This window comes from Hemiscyllium ocellatum, chromosome 31, assembly GCF_020745735.1.
Source record: "Hemiscyllium ocellatum isolate sHemOce1 chromosome 31, sHemOce1.pat.X.cur, whole genome shotgun sequence".
In the NCBI taxonomy this organism is placed as follows: domain Eukaryota; kingdom Metazoa; phylum Chordata; class Chondrichthyes; order Orectolobiformes; family Hemiscylliidae; genus Hemiscyllium; species Hemiscyllium ocellatum.
The window spans coordinates 31,776,419-31,795,074 of NC_083431.1; the positions used below are offsets into that span (position 1 = coordinate 31,776,419).

General features: G+C 39.4%; 1 protein-coding gene across 8 annotated transcripts in view; it reads left to right on the top strand.

Moving 5' to 3' along the window:
* The first annotated feature begins 2,352 nt into the window (after positions 1–2,352).
* Positions 2,353–18,656, top strand: part of auts2a (activator of transcription and developmental regulator AUTS2 a) — a 1,193,837-nt gene continuing 1,177,533 nt past the window's right edge. For all 8 annotated transcript variants that reach the window (XM_060847963.1, XM_060847971.1, XM_060847965.1 and 5 more), the window contains exon 1: positions 2,353–2,875. In XM_060847963.1, the coding sequence (XP_060703946.1) occupies positions 2,597–2,875 (279 nt within the window). In that variant the 5' untranslated portion in view covers positions 2,353–2,596. The remainder of the gene's footprint in view (positions 2,876–18,656) is intronic.

Consider the following 18,656-nt stretch of genomic DNA (forward strand, 5'->3'; position numbering starts at 1 on the left):
GGTCTCTATCTTTCTAATTATTTCCATCAAGCGTTTCTCATCATCAAATAGCAAGACACTTGGTGCAGTCACACCTTGAATGTTTATACATGGGGTGACATCTGGTATGGCAGTAAGTTTAAAGGATTGGGGTGTGTGTTGGGGGGGGGGAGGTGGGGATGATGGCAAGTAATTACTGCTGTCTTGTTTAAATTCGATCACTATTACACGAGAAATCACTCGCTTAGATAAATATGCATTTTATTGCGGAAATTGTCCATTCTGTCAGAAGAAACTCCGCAACAAAGTTAGTCAATGTCATAACTAAAACCGGATCGGGCAAGTTGAAGTCTTCAATCATAACTTTTTTTTAATGGGGAGCAAATGTGAGGAGTTTGATCAAAATGTATTGGGGTTGCGGATATCTGAGGGAGTAATTAACTTTAGTTAATTTCAAATGAAGGGAAACCAGTTTACCCTATTTTGTTAAACATGTCCTTTATGCCGTGCGTTTATTTGTGATTTATACCGTTTTCAGTTGAACCACAGAAAGTCAGGCGCTTGCTAAGTTGGGGGTTTGTCCATGTTATTATTTTTTGAGGGGGTTTTGGTGGTGGGAGGGGTGTTCGATGGGTGGGGTTGGGATTGGCGCTGCTGGACCGTCTTGGGACCCCCTTCCGATGGGGCACCCTTGGGTCACCGATTATCGATCGCTTCGGAAACTTCGGCTCGGGAGTCAGTGATGTGGGACCGGGGATCCATGCTGCAGGAACCCGGGCCAAGGCAGCAAACACTGGCCATTCTTGCCCAGCCCAAACTCCGGGAGGGGGGCTCGATCCCTGGGAGATCCAGCGGCTGGTGGATCATCTCCCAGGAGACTGACAGCCAACAAGAGAGTGCCTGGCTCCAACTTAGCCCTGGTCTGTTTTTTCCCCATAATAAGTCTGGACTGGGGTAAAGCAGCGGTAATTAGCCACGCACGGCTTGGAGAAAGGGGTCCACTGACCCTTCAGGGGGGGCAGATTGCCAGCGTGAGTGATTTATTCCCCCCCTCCTCCCCGAACGCGTTTGTTGTGTCACTTTCAGCAGAACTTGAGAAACACGAGCGCACAGATGCAGAGTGCAAACATAATGAAGAATGGTGTGTCATTAAAGAGGCCGGGCTGTTGGTAAACACTGCGGCTGGTCCCCACCTCGGACTCGGGGCTGCAGAGAGAGCGCGGTCCGCCCCACACAGCCAGCGGACCCGAGGCCAGCGCATCCCTGTCAAAGTCCGGGGTTAAACCCGAGCAAATCTGCTTGGACTATTTCCTGGTGAGGAGGTAGACATGAGCGGAACTGGCGTAAATTGTTATCCCTCCGCTGAAGGGGCTGTGGATCTGGTGTACTACAGTCTAGGGAAAGCTCCATTCCTTCCAAAGGATTCTTTTTTTCTCTCTTTCTTTTCCTCCCCCCTTTCTCTCCATTCTCTCCACCTCTTCCTCCCTCCTCTCTCCCCCACCTCCTCCTCGATTAGGATTTCCCTCACCCTTCCTTCCCTCCCCCCCCCCCCTCCTTTTTCTTTTCCTCTTTGCATTTGGTCGGTATTCTGAAGGAGAACAAAAAAAAACCCCGTCAGGTCCGAAAGTCTTCAGTCTGATGGCTAGAGCTGGAATCTACTGTGGTGGGATGTGCGGTGCGTGAATTTTATCTCAGACAAAGAAGTCAGGGGGAGAGAGAGAGAGAGAGGAGGGAGGAGGAGGAGAAAGGCAGAGGGAGGGTGGGAGAGAGGGGTGGTGGTGTGGAGAGAGGAGGGGGGCACAGACAGATAGACAGACAGACACAGAAAGAAAGCGAGAGAGAGAGGGAAAGAGACAGGGTGGTGCGTGTGTGCGGGAGAGAGAGAGAGAGAGATTGAGAGAGGATGAGAGATAGTGAGTGTAGAGAGGAAAGGTGTGGATCAAACATCGTTTTGTCGGTGAGCACCTTTTCAGTAACTGGTTCAAATGCGGAGATAATGGAAGGGACGTTAAAATCAGCCAGAATTTCGAGTTATTATCCGCTCGCTACAAGTGGAAGGAAAGAGCATTTTGCAAGTGTGTGATTTTATTTTTGATTTTTAGGAAGGACCAAATTGTGGTCGTGGTTATTGTGGATTCCGGGAGATTACTGCTGCTGAAAGTATTGGGGGAATTTTAAAAAAAACACTCGTATCTCTTCTGGGGGAAAAAAAATTCTAAAAGTGTGTTATTGTAGAATCCACGTCAGTCTGCACTGTGGAGACCTGGTCCATTTCACTTGAGAATTTGGTCAATTTCACCTGGGGATATTCTTGTCAATTTCACTTGGAATTTAGTCAATTTCCGTCTGGATCGTCGGCTCGCTTGGAATTATTATGGGAATACTGGGATAATTTCTCCATCTAAGTTATAAACGGATTCACCTCGCGGATTTTTTTTGACTCGGTGATTAATATACAGACGACGTGTATCCAGCCATCGCCTCCTGCAAAGTGCTTTGCCTGGGCTTTGTGGAATTGCTATTGTTAATTTTGTTGAGTTCAAACAAATACACATATATATACACACACACAACCAGTCACATTTTTTTGTGTGTGTGGGGAATTCTTGTGTGTGCAATGGATGGCCCTCGGTGCAGTGGGCTTCGCCGGAGTAGGCGATCCAGAGCTCAGAGAAACCGAGACAGAAAAGCAAAGGGAGGAGGAGGAGGAGGAGGCACTTCGAGGGCGATCAGCACTCTATCCTCATCAGGGTCTGAGCGAGAGGGCAGTCACAAAAATCCCGCCTCATCCCGTCCCAGACCCCCGCGACGTCGGAGGAAAGACTCCACTTCAGGAGAGGAAGATCTCATTGATGGATTTGGAATAGCCAGTTTTGTCACCTTGGAAGCTCTCGAGGTAAGAGATCGGTTGGATAATGCAAATTATTGCCTTCTTCTGACTTGAACCTTCAAATGTGATTCAGCTTTAAGATTGCACGACAATATCCCAGCATAGAGTAACTGATTAAACTGCACTTCATGTTGTTTGATTAAACTATTCTGTTATCATAGCTTAGAGTTGAACTCATTTACGCAGGTCGTAGCTCGACTTTTATTATTGACTGTGTAGTTCGTTGATATTTTTCTTTCACCCTTCACCTCGGCCATTAAAAGTTGAAAGCAATCGAGAAATTTTTTGGAAGCCTGAAAGCTGTCAATATTTTATAAAGGGTGAGAGGAGGACATTGATTTGAGCTGGTTGAGATTTGTACACCTTGTGTAACTCATGCATTGCTGAAACATTAGGCCCAAGTGTTGTGATTTTTGTGAATTTGATTGTATTTGGCACTTCCCTGTGGAGAACTGAGAATTCTGTAAATGTGGAGACTTAATTTGGCCAAAATGAGTTGTGACTGGGAAGGTTTAAAAGCCACTAGCTACTGTATTTGAATGATTTAGAAGTTGATTTAACTCATATGTTGGACAATATACAAAGAGACAGGGAGAGTCCAAGGATTGGATTGGAGCAGCAGAAATTGCATTGAATGATAATTACTTGAAATGGCATAACTATTTGTTGAGAAGTGTTCCGGAAATGCCACATAAAGTTCAGCACACTTTGAAAAATTACAGTGTAAATGTGATCCTAATTTTGCATGTATGGAAAAAGTCAGGAGTGTTGGCAGAATTCCTGAATGCGTTCATAAATGTTCTCCCTAATCAAGTTAGGTTCTGGTGTTTATGTGGAGTGCCTCATCTCTTGACAATGAAATTGTTTGATTTCACAAAACCATTTCCAGTTCTTAATATCAATAAAGTAATTATAAGCTTTGCACAGAGATTATCCCATTGACAGTGTTAAATAAGGGGCATCTTTTAACAGTAGTTGGAATTGGATAGTAGACCATTGAACCACTGGTTGGGATGAGCCCTATTTCAAAGGACCAACTCTACTGAGATAACAGCAACTGGCTTCCCCTCCACCACCTATTGAGAAACATTTGTAAATAGCCTCAGTCCATGTTTGTTTATTTTAAACAGCAGTAGTGGATGAATTATGCCTTTAAATTACTTCATAACTTTGTGTCCAAGAGTACCAGTATTGGTTTTGTTAATTTTACATTATTTCTTCAGAAATTCTTTCAAAAGTCAGTTTCTAAAATCAAATTATTTCTAATTTTTCTGATATTAAGGAGGAATATTGTTTTAAATTTTTTGTTTCACTGGGATATAAATGCTGTTGTGCTGGAGGTGAGATTTATCTATGGAGATTTTCTACCAGTTTTTATTAATAAGCTTATTATAAATTGAATGCATATACTTTGACTCTGGTACTGTAATATCACATTCCTGCATATAGGAATGTTATCGTAAGCAGTGGGTTTGTATGTCTGTTACCTGTTTCTCACGTGTTGTTTTTACACTGTCTTAAATGAGTGTTTCTACTGTTGTCTTTGTAACCGTCAGATCTTCTCAGTGACATCTATAGGAAGAAATGGTTACTTGCTTGGAATAACATCTTTAGAGTTAGATTTTATTTTAAATGTCAGATTAATGATGAAATGAATTGGATTAGGAAGATGTCCTGAATTTGTAAATTTGGGCTATTGATCATATTCTTGTTTGTTCTTTTGAAGTGCCAATCCCATCTTCTATTCAGCTGATGTAAATGGTAAACTGATGCAGTCTTGTAAAATTACTTTGTAACAAACTGCTTCAAGCCCTGTGGTGTTGATTGTTTTTAGAGTTTTCTTAAAGAGAGAGAAGTTCAGTAAAATAATGTGATTCTATTTGATACATGGGAATTGCCTAGAAAGTTACTTCAACAGCACTGGATGTACTAGTCGAGATGGTGCCTTTTCCTTTTAGATTGATGGTGAATCCTAGTCACATGTTCAATGTTGAGATCCTTAGGCAATGTCTAGCCATCAATACTTAAAATATTTCATAGATTTTGATATTACCCCCTCTTAATTCTGTGTTTCCCCTTCCCATTGTTGTAAACCTGAGGTTATATTGAATCTTTTAAATATCGCAACCACTGTTGGGCTGGACTGATTTCGCTGGACTGATAGTCATTGGCAGAATTGTTGTTGACATGTCACATCTACAATGAAATCCTGCTAAATCCTTCAGAGCCATAAATTAAGTTTAAAAATCAACATGATTTATGATTTGGAGGTGCTGGTGTTGGACTGGGGTGTACAAAGTTAAAAATCACGCAACGCCAGGTTATAGTCCAACAGGTTTATTTGGAAGCACCAGCTTTCGGAACGCTGCTCCTCCATTAGGTGGCTGTCACCTCCGAAAGCTAGTGCTTCCAAATAAACCTGCTGGACTATAACCTGGCATTGTGTGATTTTTAACTTTGTACACCCCAGTCCAACACCGGCACCTCCAAATCCTAAATTAAGTTGATCAACATTGATCTGTATTAGAAAATAAAAGGTGGAAATATAATTACTTAAATCAGTTGACAATGAGATCTGTTGGTTTCCAAAGCACAGTTATGGATATGTAGCTCATGGAGTCCAACTGCGCAGAAGCTGAGTAACAATTATTGAAATTGCAGAATGCATTGTGCTTTTATGGGAGTGGATGGAAATCGATCTTTTGTAAAAGTAGGTGACTTTTTAATCCATGTTTGATGTGGCTAGGCCCCATACCATTGAATTAAAACTGAGGAATGGTAACTCACTTTATTAACATATTCCTTAAATGGTTAAAATAAATGTTTTGTTTTAACTTTATTGAGATCTAGCAATGTAAAGGTGTAATGTACTTCACTTATGAAGGGAAGTAATCAGTAAAATAAATTGCACAGTTCAACAGAGATGCTCCTTATGAACTGGTTGAAAACTGTATTCTAAATGTGCAGGTACATCTTGATAACAGCTTCTTCATTAATGCATGGTGGTGTAGTATTAGTAAGGTGCACAATTATGGTTTAATGTACTGTATCAGAATATTCAATTTTATGAATTTAAGTGGTTAGAAACTTAAACATTTTTTAATTGTGTGAAAGTATTTAAATATTGTCCTCTTAAAGTGGTAATAAAATTGAATGCACTTTGTGCAAACATAATATCCAGAATGGATGCACTACATCCATTCTTTCAGAGTTTTGCCAGTTAGACACCTACAGGCCTGTAAATGTGGCTGTGATTAAGTTCCCCTGTTTTCCTTGTCCAAATCGAGCACTGTTTCCTTTCTAAGCGTTCCACACCGTTGTGAAAATATTGCCAGTTGCACCAGTTTTGAAGTTGTTAGCACTCAACAATATTTTATTAATAAAAATCGATTCATTTATATTTTGCTTTTAAGCAACAGGGAAGGGCCCACCAAGAAAATTCACCTTCCAATACACGGTGCTAAACCCTTGATCCAAATCAGTAATGTTGATTTTTTTGTTGTTGTTTGGAACCATGTACAGATAATTATAAATTGACGTATTGCTTATCAGAGAACTTTTGTATTGGTCAGCAAATTGAAAGTTTCCTTGCTGGGAATTCATTTCGGCCCAGATATAGGGGAAGAGTGATTTTCTTTTTACTTTAATGGATCATTTTGTAGTTTTGAATAGATGTAGAGATGTAAACAGATCTGTCATGTCTAAACATTACCTTGCTGAAAGATTATCAGAAATGGTCACATGCACGATAAAAGGACCTTGATTGAATGAGGTAAAACAAGTGAATTAATTTCTATCTTTCAAGAATACTGTTATTTTTGGCATGATTTATACTGAGTAGTCACACAATAGTCTGGTAATCATAGTACACTGCAGACGTCTTTCTTGGGATGTCTTTCTTATTACTTTGAAATTTACCAAAACTGGATGGCACTGTAATTGTTAAATTCAGCCTAGTCCTGACTCACTTCACCAGCGCATGAGAAATTGAGAATTTATTTATAGAGCTGAAAATGCAACAAAAAGTAGAAGGCTTCATAATTGAGGCATTGATCAACTGCTGAGAATAGATCCAGTAATTTTGTGTAGCACGTTGTTATGAGCAGTTTTGCTGGCCAGTCAATAATGTACTGAACATAGTCAAGATGTTGATATAAATTCAATTATTTGTGTTGTACTTTATTTGTCTCTGCAAAATGAAGGTGATTTTTTTTATTTGCTGAACACCATGACTGGTGATGGGTTTGGAGGAGAGATTGTGAATTCTTGTGATGTTTGCAGTATACATAAATCTCTGTGAAGAAAATGTTAACAGCCCTATTAACAATTGTTAATAGGGAATGTGAAGAAACATTGACACCAGGATACATTCAATGTCTGCAAATACCCATATCAAACTATTCGGAGTCGTTCAGTTTAGGATGTGTTATTTTCCTTTCTGACTATCGATTATTCAGTTTTGTTACCAGCTCTGGAATCCATTAAGAAACACCTTACTGTACTGTGTAACAATACAGAAATCAATGTGAGATAAACACTTGTCCAAATAACTTTTCATAATGTTTCAGTTACATTGTGCAGCATCTTCTAAGCCCTTGATGATTTACAGTGTTATAGTCTAGCCCAGGTATATTCATCAGGATCTGTTATTTGAATACAGGAAATGAGTTGAACAATTTTTTACTGTCACATGTGGTGTCTCATAATGGTTTCCTCATGTCATTGCAATTGAGAAGTTAATATGGTCTTGTGCGTTTTATCAGAGTCTTTTTAAACACATTTTATTCTCGTTCATGGGTCCATATTTTGTTATCTGTGTTATGAAGAAAAGACATAATTGGGCCAGAAGACATTGAATATATTTCACTTATAGGACCTCCATAACTCGCTTAATTCCTGCGCTTGGATGATGAGATCTGTATTCATTGAGTAAATAGTTTCAGCCTTGAAATGTCATATTCCCACAGACACAATGGAGTTGATTGCTCAAAGGGTTTGCTAAAGTATTTGAGAAAAGATTGTGTTTGAAAATGACTTATTCCAATGCTGGTCCATGTTTCAACAGAACATAATCAGCTGAAACTTTAGCTCCATATTCTTATTCCACTCTTAAACTCTTCCTGTCACAAAATGATTGTGTTTATTTTGATAGTGGTTGTAAATAGACAGGTTAATGAATGGTCTCGCCTAATTTGCCTAGTTGGCAGAGCTCTGCACAAATTTGAATCAATTTAAAAAGATGGAAAAATGCTTTGAGTGCTGATTTTCTTTTGGCATCAAGAAAGCTAACTGCAGTATATTGATGTATGACATGCTGTAGACTTGTCAGATATAAATTAGCTTTGTTACTGTACACAGAAGTAAATTTAATTAATTGTTTGCTAATCTTTGTGTTGGTCAGTTTTTTGCAAGATTAATTAATTCCTCAAAGGAGTATGTTTCAAAAAGCAGACTTTGTCCATGGTGTAACGAAGAATTTTTCAAAAAATGTGAAATAGCATATTTACTCATGTATACTTCAAATTTTTAAAGGTTCGAGTTAGAGCATTGACTAATAAACGGGCACAAGTTTTGAGGGGCTGAAATTTATGCTGCAGTTTGAAATACCATATTATTAGCAAAAGTCGATTTGAACGCGCAACTAATCCTGGATAACGAAGAAAAACACAATGAATTCTGGTAAAGGTAATTGCTAGACAAAAGCAAGAGATCAGTACGAAAACCTAACATGTTAAAGATACGTTGAAATTCTGCAAAATCACACTGTTCAACATCATCATGGCCTGGTATAATGCCACACTTTAAAAGGAAACATTGATTAAATTCTGAATGTGTAAGCATCTTGAACTTTCTGTCAAATACTTCTGCTTCTCTCCAATTTACTCTCATATGTTATGCACCTCAGCAACATTAACAAATTCATCAAAGAATTAAAGATATACCGGTATGTAGTTACTATATGTCACTTTTATTCAGGCATAATGGCACAATTAAAATGATTAACTTTTTAACAATATTAACTTTTGGATATATAGTGAACAAAGTGCAATAAGTACTGATAGACTTCATACCGGTCTGAATGAATCAAAATGTAAACCAAGTGGCCTACGTAGAGGAATGAATGAATGAATAGATATGCAATATAGTAAACAAAGAGCGTTGAGTAGAGTTACTGGTACGAATGAATGAATGCAGTTTCATCTAAGTGGGCTGGTGGGTACATGCAGTTTCCTTTGTAAGAGGTTTATAATGCGATATAGGAATGTTGACCTATACACAAGATATATGAAAGATACAAGATTTTTTGGCCAAAGTAAGGGATTGACTTATACACGAGATTGACCTATACACGAATATATATGACAATTATTCATTGGGATTTCAGTCAAGCATAATGATGGAAGTCTAATCCGTGTGATAAACATGAACCATGAAATGTCAGAAGACACACTTATAAATTTGAGCTGTTTCTAGAGAGCGTTTTGTGTTGTAAAATATGTGAGTGAAGCAAGTGTCAGTTTGGTTCATACAGTCATTTCTTGAGTCCAGAGAAAGCAAATTCAAGCCCCCTGAACTTGAATATATTATATATAACAGTGCTGGGCAACACTGTGGCTCAGTGGTTAGCACTGCTGCTTCACAGCACCAGGAACCCGGGTTTGATTCCAGCCTCAGGCGACTGTCTGTGTAGAGTTTGCACATTTTCCCTGTGTCTGCGTGGGTTTCCTCCCACAAACCAAGGATGCGCAGATTAGGTGAATTGGCCGTGCTAAATTTCCCATAGTGTTCAGGGATGTGTAGGTAGGTGCATTAGTCAGTAGTATATGTAGAATAATAGGGTCTGGATGGGTTATTCTTTGGAGATTTGTGTGGACCTTTGGGGCTTACTGGCCTGTTTCCACACTGTAGGGGTTCTGTGAACATTCCAGTGTTACATTATCAGCAGTCCTGCCCTTCAGATTGGATGTCAAATGGAGTTGTGAGCTGTCTGTTTCTGTGGTTCAAGAACTGTGAACTTGGAACTTTTAAAGAACTGCTCTGATGGAAGAATGTTTGGTTATGATGAGGACTAGGCTGAGGGGAGCCTGTCAAAAGATCCACTGTGTTGAGAGCTATGCTGCGTAAAGATCCTATTCAGCGACTGAAACAAAGATGCATGCAAGTGAGACACAAAGTCATAATTTCAACTGCTGAGAATATCTGAACATGAGAGAAGCACGTGGCACTGAAGATGCCACGATGGAGCTTGGAAGTTGGAAGAATTATGTCTTCAAATTGCAACAGAAAAGTGCTGTTACTGGAAAAAGCACACTACAATAGTCCAATATCCCGATTGCATGGTACAGTGAATTGTTTGGACTGCACTCAATCATGAAGACTCAACAGATGAGCAGGAGATGTGAATCATCAGTGGCGATGCAAAACCAAAAATAAAGGCTCAAAGCAAGGCAGAGAGTTCTCTAGGTGTTCTCACTAACATCCCAATCATGGCCAAAACCAAACAATTGTTTCTGAGTTGATGCGAATTGACTGCTGCACTTACCAATTTAACAATGATAAAATGTTGTTTTACCATTGCACTTCATGTACTTCAGAAGCATAGTTCATCAAATGTGAAGTTTTCTAGGACATCTTGATGGACACAGTATGACACCACACAAATGGGATTTCTTTTGCACTATTGAGCATGTGTCTGTGGTTGCTGATGATGGTGATAACAATGAGATCAGCATCACAAAAAAAACATTTTGTTACAAGCGTACAACATGTTGGATTGCATGTAATGTTTTGCTTTTGGCACCGGGTAGCTATACAATACTGAAAGTTGGTGCTACTGCATAATTATGAACTTAACCCCTTACCCGGCAAAGACGAGTTAACGTGTCTTCACCCAATTTGACGTTTTCAGAGTGCAACAAGTAAACTCGTCCAAAACACATCATTTCAAAAACAGCCATAGACGAGTTTATACGTCAATTCTCGTCATTTTTGGGCCATTCTCAGCTAGATGCGAGTAAACTCGGTGACTCATATGTCTGATAGCTGTGTCTCTTCCGCCTCAGGCATTGCAAGAAGCGTCGACGCACCGCTTTTGGGCACACACTCATTCGTTTTTTTTCTGTTTTTTTTTACAAATTACGCCCAGATGTCGAGCTCAGAAGAAGACAATGAGTATGAACCTTCTATTAGAAGCTTGGATACATCAGATGAGAGTGCAAGCATTAAAAATGTTAATAAAAAAAAAGTAATACAAAAATTCGTCTGAAAATGAAACGTTTTTCTCCAAAAAAAGTCGTTGGGAAAGGGGTTAAATGCGATGCTGAGGACTTTGTCCACTATTCAATACAGAGCGTGAAGAGCCAAGAGCATTTTAGACCAAGACAAACATCTTTCATCTGTCTCCTATCCAAAGTTCCGGATAATTTTAAGAAGTCTTGAAATTCTGGAAATTGCAGCCGGTCACCTTTTCAAAGAATTGTTGCATGACACATTGTTACGGGAATCGCCCTGAACCATGAGTTACCTTAGATGTAATTCACCTATTGATACCAATAGATTATAGGAAAAGTCATATTAAAATGTTGTTATTTTTCCTGCAGTATAAGTAACAGTAATAGTGCTTGAGAGACCTAATAACTTCATGTGCAAATTTTATAATTTCTGAACTCCAAATATTCCTGATACTATAATTGCCAATGATGGACGTTAAGCTGTATACTGCATTCTCCAGGCACCAACTCAAGATTAGGATTAGATCCATAATTATATCGCTGCAAGGAGTTTAGAAGGATTGGGGGGAGGGGGAGGGGGATCTAATTGAAAAATACAAAATACTGAATGGCCTGGACAGAGTGGATATTGGGAAGATGCCTCATTGGTAGGAGAGATGTGGGCACAGCCTTAGACAAAAGGGAAGACCTTTATCGAATGGAGATAAGGAGAAACTTTTTCAGCCAGAGAGTGGTGAATCTGTGGAATTCACTGCCACAGTAGGCTGTAGAGGTCAGGGTCATTGCATATATTTAAGATGGAGATAGATAAATAGGTTCTTGAATGTCAAGGGTTATGGAGAGAAAGTGGGAGAGTGGAGTCGAGAAACTTATCAGCCATGATTGAATGGCAGAGCAAACTCAATGGGCTGAATGGCCTAATTTCTGCTTCTATGTCTTATGCAAGTTTCTAATTGTTAAAATATGAAACTTTTGTGGCCAAGTGTTGCAGAATCCCTTCTGACTGTATTGCTTGCTGTTTATAGTTTTCAATGCAAAAACACCCTTGAAAATGTGCACTTATTTTAAAAAGACTACATTTTCTATTTCTATCAGTGTAATAGATTGCAGACATGAAATTGGTTACATTCAATGCAGCAGGAAGGTCAGATGACTTGAACTGAGATCTTAATGAAAGGATTCCATGGTTTATGTCAGTCTTTCTTGCTGCAGAGTGGTGTTGCACAAAGAAAAATGTCTTTGCATCCGGTCTAATTCCCCCTAAACAGCAACCCTAGCCAACCAGTAAATAAATACTCCAATTTTTGTTAGGTACTGTGATGTTGATGGATCGAGGAAAGGTGACACCTGAAGTGTCTTTAATTAATAGCTCAGAAAAATTGAAATAATGACAGACTTCAGGTTGACATTATCTTAATCCGCACAAGGTGATCTTTAATCTTTTTAATTTGAACTGTATGCATCCATGTAACTATCTTTTTCAGCAGAGATGGAGCTTTAGGGCCATTGCTCTCAATTCAAGCTCCAGTTTTTTGACTTAAAATTAAATTTTTCCCAGAGGAGTTACTAAGTTCTGAATGTTTTACATGCCTCAAATATATGACCATCTCATTGTTTACAAATCCTTAAACAATAGATGAACAGCTAAGGTTGATGTGTTGATCAGGGATCAGTCACAGTCTCTGGTAACAGCAGATGTTGGTTTGTATTACAGCTCGAGTGAGGAGTCAAAAATTGCTGGATTAGCACAGTGGGTCACTATCTGAAAGAGAAGCAAGTTAATATTTCATCAGAACTTGTGGTAATGAAGTATTATATGTTGTGATGGTGCAAGATTTATTTCTATGTGTAAGATGTTTATATAAAGTTAGATTCAATTTGAGATAAATCCCAATGGTGACTGCACTACAAAAGTGCATCAGTAGGATGTTGAGAATTGGCCTTTTCTTCTAGAATGAGCTAATTAATTTGCAAAGGTGTGCGCTGACTTGTTATATTGTTCTGAACCATTCTGAATGCATCACAGGGTGAATATCACTGATCTTTTTATTTTAGACATTATTTCTAAGCACAAGTCAAAATTCTTTTTCTTAACACATTGCTTCTGTGAATTGAAATGCTTTTTAAAATTAAATTATGGGACCTTACCCTGTTTGCTATTTTGTAAGTCTTTGCTGAATCCTCTCCTACTCCTACATGTGCATTCTCTTGTTAAACTGACTGGTTAGTGGTCATGATTCTGAGTCTTGGCTAATTTAATTTGTTTTACTCTTCCCAATCCAAGAGAATCAACATCAATTGTAGCCTTTAATCAAAGTCTAGCCTATTGCTTGTTGTCCAGTGGAGAGGGAGAATAATTTTACTTTGCGGTTAATATACAGATATTAGGTTTATCATTCTGTCAAGAAGAATCAAGCAACACCCTGACGATGGTTAATGTGGCGATAACTGACAACACAAATAACAGGAGGCAATTTGATGCTTGAATCAGCTGTATGCATTTAAGCAGTATGCCTTGATGATGAATTTTATACTTTATAATGGTAGTGACAAAATGTTGTTGTGCAGCCTTTGTGTACTGTCAGTCTTGGATTTAATTTCCACATTTATGAGGAGTCTGTGGTGATTGAATGTCTGACTCCCCAAGTGTATAAATCATGAGGGACATGAATAGGGTGAATAGCAATGGCCTTTTTCTCTGAGGTAGGGGACTACAAATCTAGAGGCCACAGGTTTAGGGAGAGTGGGAAAAGATTTTAGAAGGGACCTGAGTGACAACTTTTTCACGCAGAGGATGGTACGTGTATGGACTGAGCTCCCAGAGTGGGTGGTGCTGGCTGGTGCAGTTACAAAATCTAAAAGGCACTTGGATGGCTATACGAATGGCTATAGGAAGAGTTTAGAGTGAGATGGGCCAAATGCTGGCAAATGGGACTAGATCAGTTTCGGATATGTGATCTGTATGGACGAGTTGGACCGAAAAGGTTTGCTTCTGAGCTGTATAACTCTATGATCTATAACTTTTTAAAACATTAATTATGGACTGTGGCCATTGCTGACTTGCCAGCATTTATTATCCATTATGAATTGCACTTGAGAAGTTGGCAATGAGGTGTCTTCTTGAACCTCTGCGGTTCATATGGTGTAGTGATACTCGCAGCACTGTCAGGTTGGGAGTTCTAGTGGAAACTTTGTGGGTAATGCTCTTCTTTCTGAAAAAGATTGACTGTATTAATTTACTTAGCCTGTTTCTGCAGTTGAAACATTAAATCATTAAATGCAAGCTTGAAATCTAATCTTGTTAGAAAACCAAAAATGCTTCAATTGTTTCTGTGCATTCTCGTAATTCAAAAGTGGGTTCAGTCTTGAATCATGTCCCGATTTTGATATTTCCCTACCTCAATTGTTTAGGTGATGTTGAAATGCACCTTCTTTTCATTTGACTGGCATGATCTCTTGGACAGGATGAGTGGATACGAATTGTGCTCCCACATCAGCAGTGATGACTTTTGTAACTGTCTGCCAAAAAAAGACCAGAAATGACTGAACTCAATTCACATTTTCCTCTCTGTCTCTTTACCCCCAGCCCCCCCCCCCCCCCCTCCACTCTGCCACTGACCATCTCCCCTCCCCCCACTGACCCATGCACCCCCCATTTCTGGAAAACCATTCTCAACTCACTGTCTTCCTGCTGGAAATGACTCGTGTTGGGAACCAACAGCAATTATCATTATGACTGATTAGTGGCATTGCATTCTATTATCTTATTAAAACTGCAGTACATATTGCCTCCATGCTCACCAGGAGTTTTGTGATTTATAAAATGTATAACTTGAAATAATGTGTTGCACCTTTTGTTTCTCAGGAGTTTTCCAGTTTGTGTTACCCCTGCATTTCATATCTCACTGCCAGCATTCTTTACAGTATCTTATCTCCGCTGACTGCCAGCATTATGTTCTGCCAAGTGTTTCCATGTGGTTTCACATCACATAGCAGAAAGAGATTTCATTTTACAAGATTGTGACATTATATCAAAGCTGGAGTGCTTCCAGCAGATAGAAAGAGATGGAGAGAGAGGGGGAGAGAGCGAAAGAGAAGGCTTGGGTCAGTTATATAAAAAAATGTTCCAAGGAACTCTCTGATGCGGAGGAGAGCGATTGTACTCTGTTTTTTAATCATCAAGATCTCCTTTTGCCAGTACAGCATAACACACATTGAAACATTGATTCAGGCCATTAGTGACTGGGTAGTGATTTTATTGCTAATCAGCTGCAGTCCCACTTGTTCAACAAAAGGAGCCATTTGCCACATACTGATATATAATTCCATCCAGAACAATTGTCAACATTCTATAATCCCTTTAGTACTGATAATTAATACATTATGACCATGTAGATGTAGATATGTAAGGACATAATATATATATATTTTTATGGGATACGACCTGGATAGGATCAGACATTCTCGGTAAAGAATACACTGTGTTAGCACGTGTGTACTTATCTTAATGCTACACATTATCCTGGTCCAATACTCACGTATATATCATAAATAGGATAAGTGATTTGTTGTGACTCAACAACTCATAAGGAACCCCATAATTTTCACCGTACTGTTCAACTTTCCCTGGCGATTAATCTGCTCATCATTTTAATTTTAATCAGCAGCATGTTTTAAATTGCCAGTGTTTTGCTTCTCTCTCAGCCTTGTCTCTGAGTGAAGGAAGTTTCCAGCTGGTTACTATAACACCTGCTCACCTAATTGGCATGTGCTGCACTCTTACTTCCCCAACACTTTAATTCAAGCGCTCATTCTCAACTGAGGCAGCGAGCTGAGCACTTGCTGGGCAGATCGTCTCATGTCAGTGGTGTCTCATCACTTCACAGTGTGGATGTAGCTCCAAGTGCTCGCTTCAACGTTAAACGGGCAGCGATGTTTCAGGTTCAAACCCAGATCTCTCCTCGAGTTTGCCGGCTTCACACAGAGAAGCAGTTGAGGGTGGCTGGGTAACTGGGGCTGTTGGTCTGACATTTGATCCAATGACAGAGAAAGTAAAATTGAGCCTGGTTCCCATGCCTGAACAGTATCCAATGACCAACTGGAACAACACACCATAAATGTTCAATGAATACAGGATTGCTTCTGGTTCTGATCTCATCCCACTGATGGACAGCCTTTTGGCTTACACTTGACTTATAAGCACTGGAGAGTGACTGCTGCTGGCAAATCTGAAAGTGAGGGAAATAGCATCAGTAGTGAAGAAGAAGTATCAAACAATTTTTAAAAAAAACATTCATTCATGGAATGAGAGTGTCACTGACTGGGCCAACATATATTGCTCATCCCTGATTGTCCATAGAGCATTTAAGAGTTACCACATTGCTGTTGGTCTGGAGTCACGTGTATGTCAGACCAGGAGAGGTTGGCAGATTTGTTCTCTGAAGGACATTAGTGAACCAAATAGGATTTTCCAACAATCAACAATCGTTTCATGGTCATCGTGAGACACTTGATCCCAGATATTGATTGAATTGAAATTCTGACATTTACCATGGCAGGATTATGAACCCAGGTCCCCAGAAATCACCTGGGTCTCTGGATTAGCAGTCCAGTGATAATGCCACAAGGCCATCCCATTAATAAATAACAAAATAATGCAAAGGAAAGCGAAAGACCTTCAGCCCATTGTGAAGTTGTGAATCTTTTTCAGAGTATCCAGTGGGGTCCTAGCAACTTCTAGTGTTGTCGGTATTTGCAGTGAGAGCAAGCCATTGCAGTGGCTGTCTTCTAACGTAAATGTGTCCCACCTTGGGAGCTTCTCTGACACAGGGGTCCATCTGGCTTGCATTGATATGCAGCTGGCAGTGAAAACTGAAGTCTGTCAGTTGACCATTATTCTTCAGATACTGGTGTGAGAAAGACATCTGGGATATTTATGTATGCTTCGTTGAGATCGCAACCCCTCGTGTCTTTCTTCTACAGCAATGCCTAATTACACCAGAGTGTAATCCTCCTGTTTTGTATTCACTGGTATTGTTGACTTTGTCATTATTAGAAAAGTTCTATTAAGTGCGACTCTGTACTTTTCATGATTGTCACTTGCAGCACTGGAATATTGCAAATCATTTACTGTGGTGTTTCAAATTATTGAGAGCTTTTTTTAAAAAAAGATTCTATAGAATCCAGATGATAACTCCATTTACAAGGTATTGCTACAAATGATTAGCCTGCTGATGCCAGGAGACATGTTTTTTTTCCATGTGGCATAAAATACAGAATGCAATTTAAAAATAATTCATGGTGTTCTGTTGGCAAGAGTGGCTAAGAGGTTTGACTTCTGTTTGACCATGTTGAATTGCCATTTTGAAAAAAAAGAGCAAGGTGATGGCCAATAAAGATTAGATTTGGTCACGCTTCATGTTCCACTGGCCTATACTTCGTTTAGTCCCAGTGACTCCAGCCATGTTAGCAAACAACTCTTCAACCCGGACACACATCCTGCTCAAGTCAAATAGAAATTAATTCTGGAAATAATTGGCCAGTTTAAAACAAAAGCTTGTTGAATTGTGATTTTAAAGAACTACTTGATTCACTTGTGTTGCTTTGTAAAGGATTACTCTTCCTAATACATATCTATATCCCCATAATCTCTCCAGGTGTTGGCAACACTTTGGTATAATTTTATGACCATTCATTTAAGAGGTAGACAGTGCAGCTCAAATAAAGGAGCTGGAATGTCTAGTGAATTCAGCTCTGGGACCAGGAAGAAATATTTCCTTTCCCCTTTCACTGAAGACTGTTGAAGGCTCATGTGAAGTAAGTTGCTCGCTGTATCAGTGTGGTTTAGCAGGACGAATATTCACTGATAGATGAGGTAGGGCTTGCTTGCCCCATTTCAAAGGAAAAATCTCATCTTCAGCAAATTAAAGAAATGGGGATTTGGAGTTTATAGGGGAGCAGGCAAACAGATTTTTGTTTGTAATTGAATAACCTATCAGTTCAAATGACGGATTGAACAGACCAAACACGCATTATATGATGGATATGTGTCTGGAACCAGTGATTTACTGAGAAGTGAACTGCTGTGGCAGTTGCTGGATACAAATCTGAATGGTAAATGAGTTATGTGGGAATGTCTGATTGCTGGTTTACTCTGCTATCAGAAACTATCAAAGGCTGCTGTTGTATTTTTGTTTATGCCACACATTGATTTTAAGAAACTGAGGTGACATCATTGCTTTAATCTGTGTGGGATTGCCTTTGGCAGAGAAACGTTTATTCGTGTTGTGTTTACTCTGGTGTTTGCTATCCCTCCAAGGTGATGACAATGCATTGGTAAGTTTGTACTAGGGGTTTGCAATATGGGGTGCAAATTGTAGTGGGTGATTTGTGATACACAGGTCATGGGGACTCGAATTTTGGTTAACTGTGTTTGGTGCACATAGAAACATCCTACTGTCATAAAGTTGTATAGCACAGAAACAGACCCTTTAGACCAACGCGTCCATGCTGACCAGATATCCTAAATTATTTTACTCCCATTTGGCCCATATCCC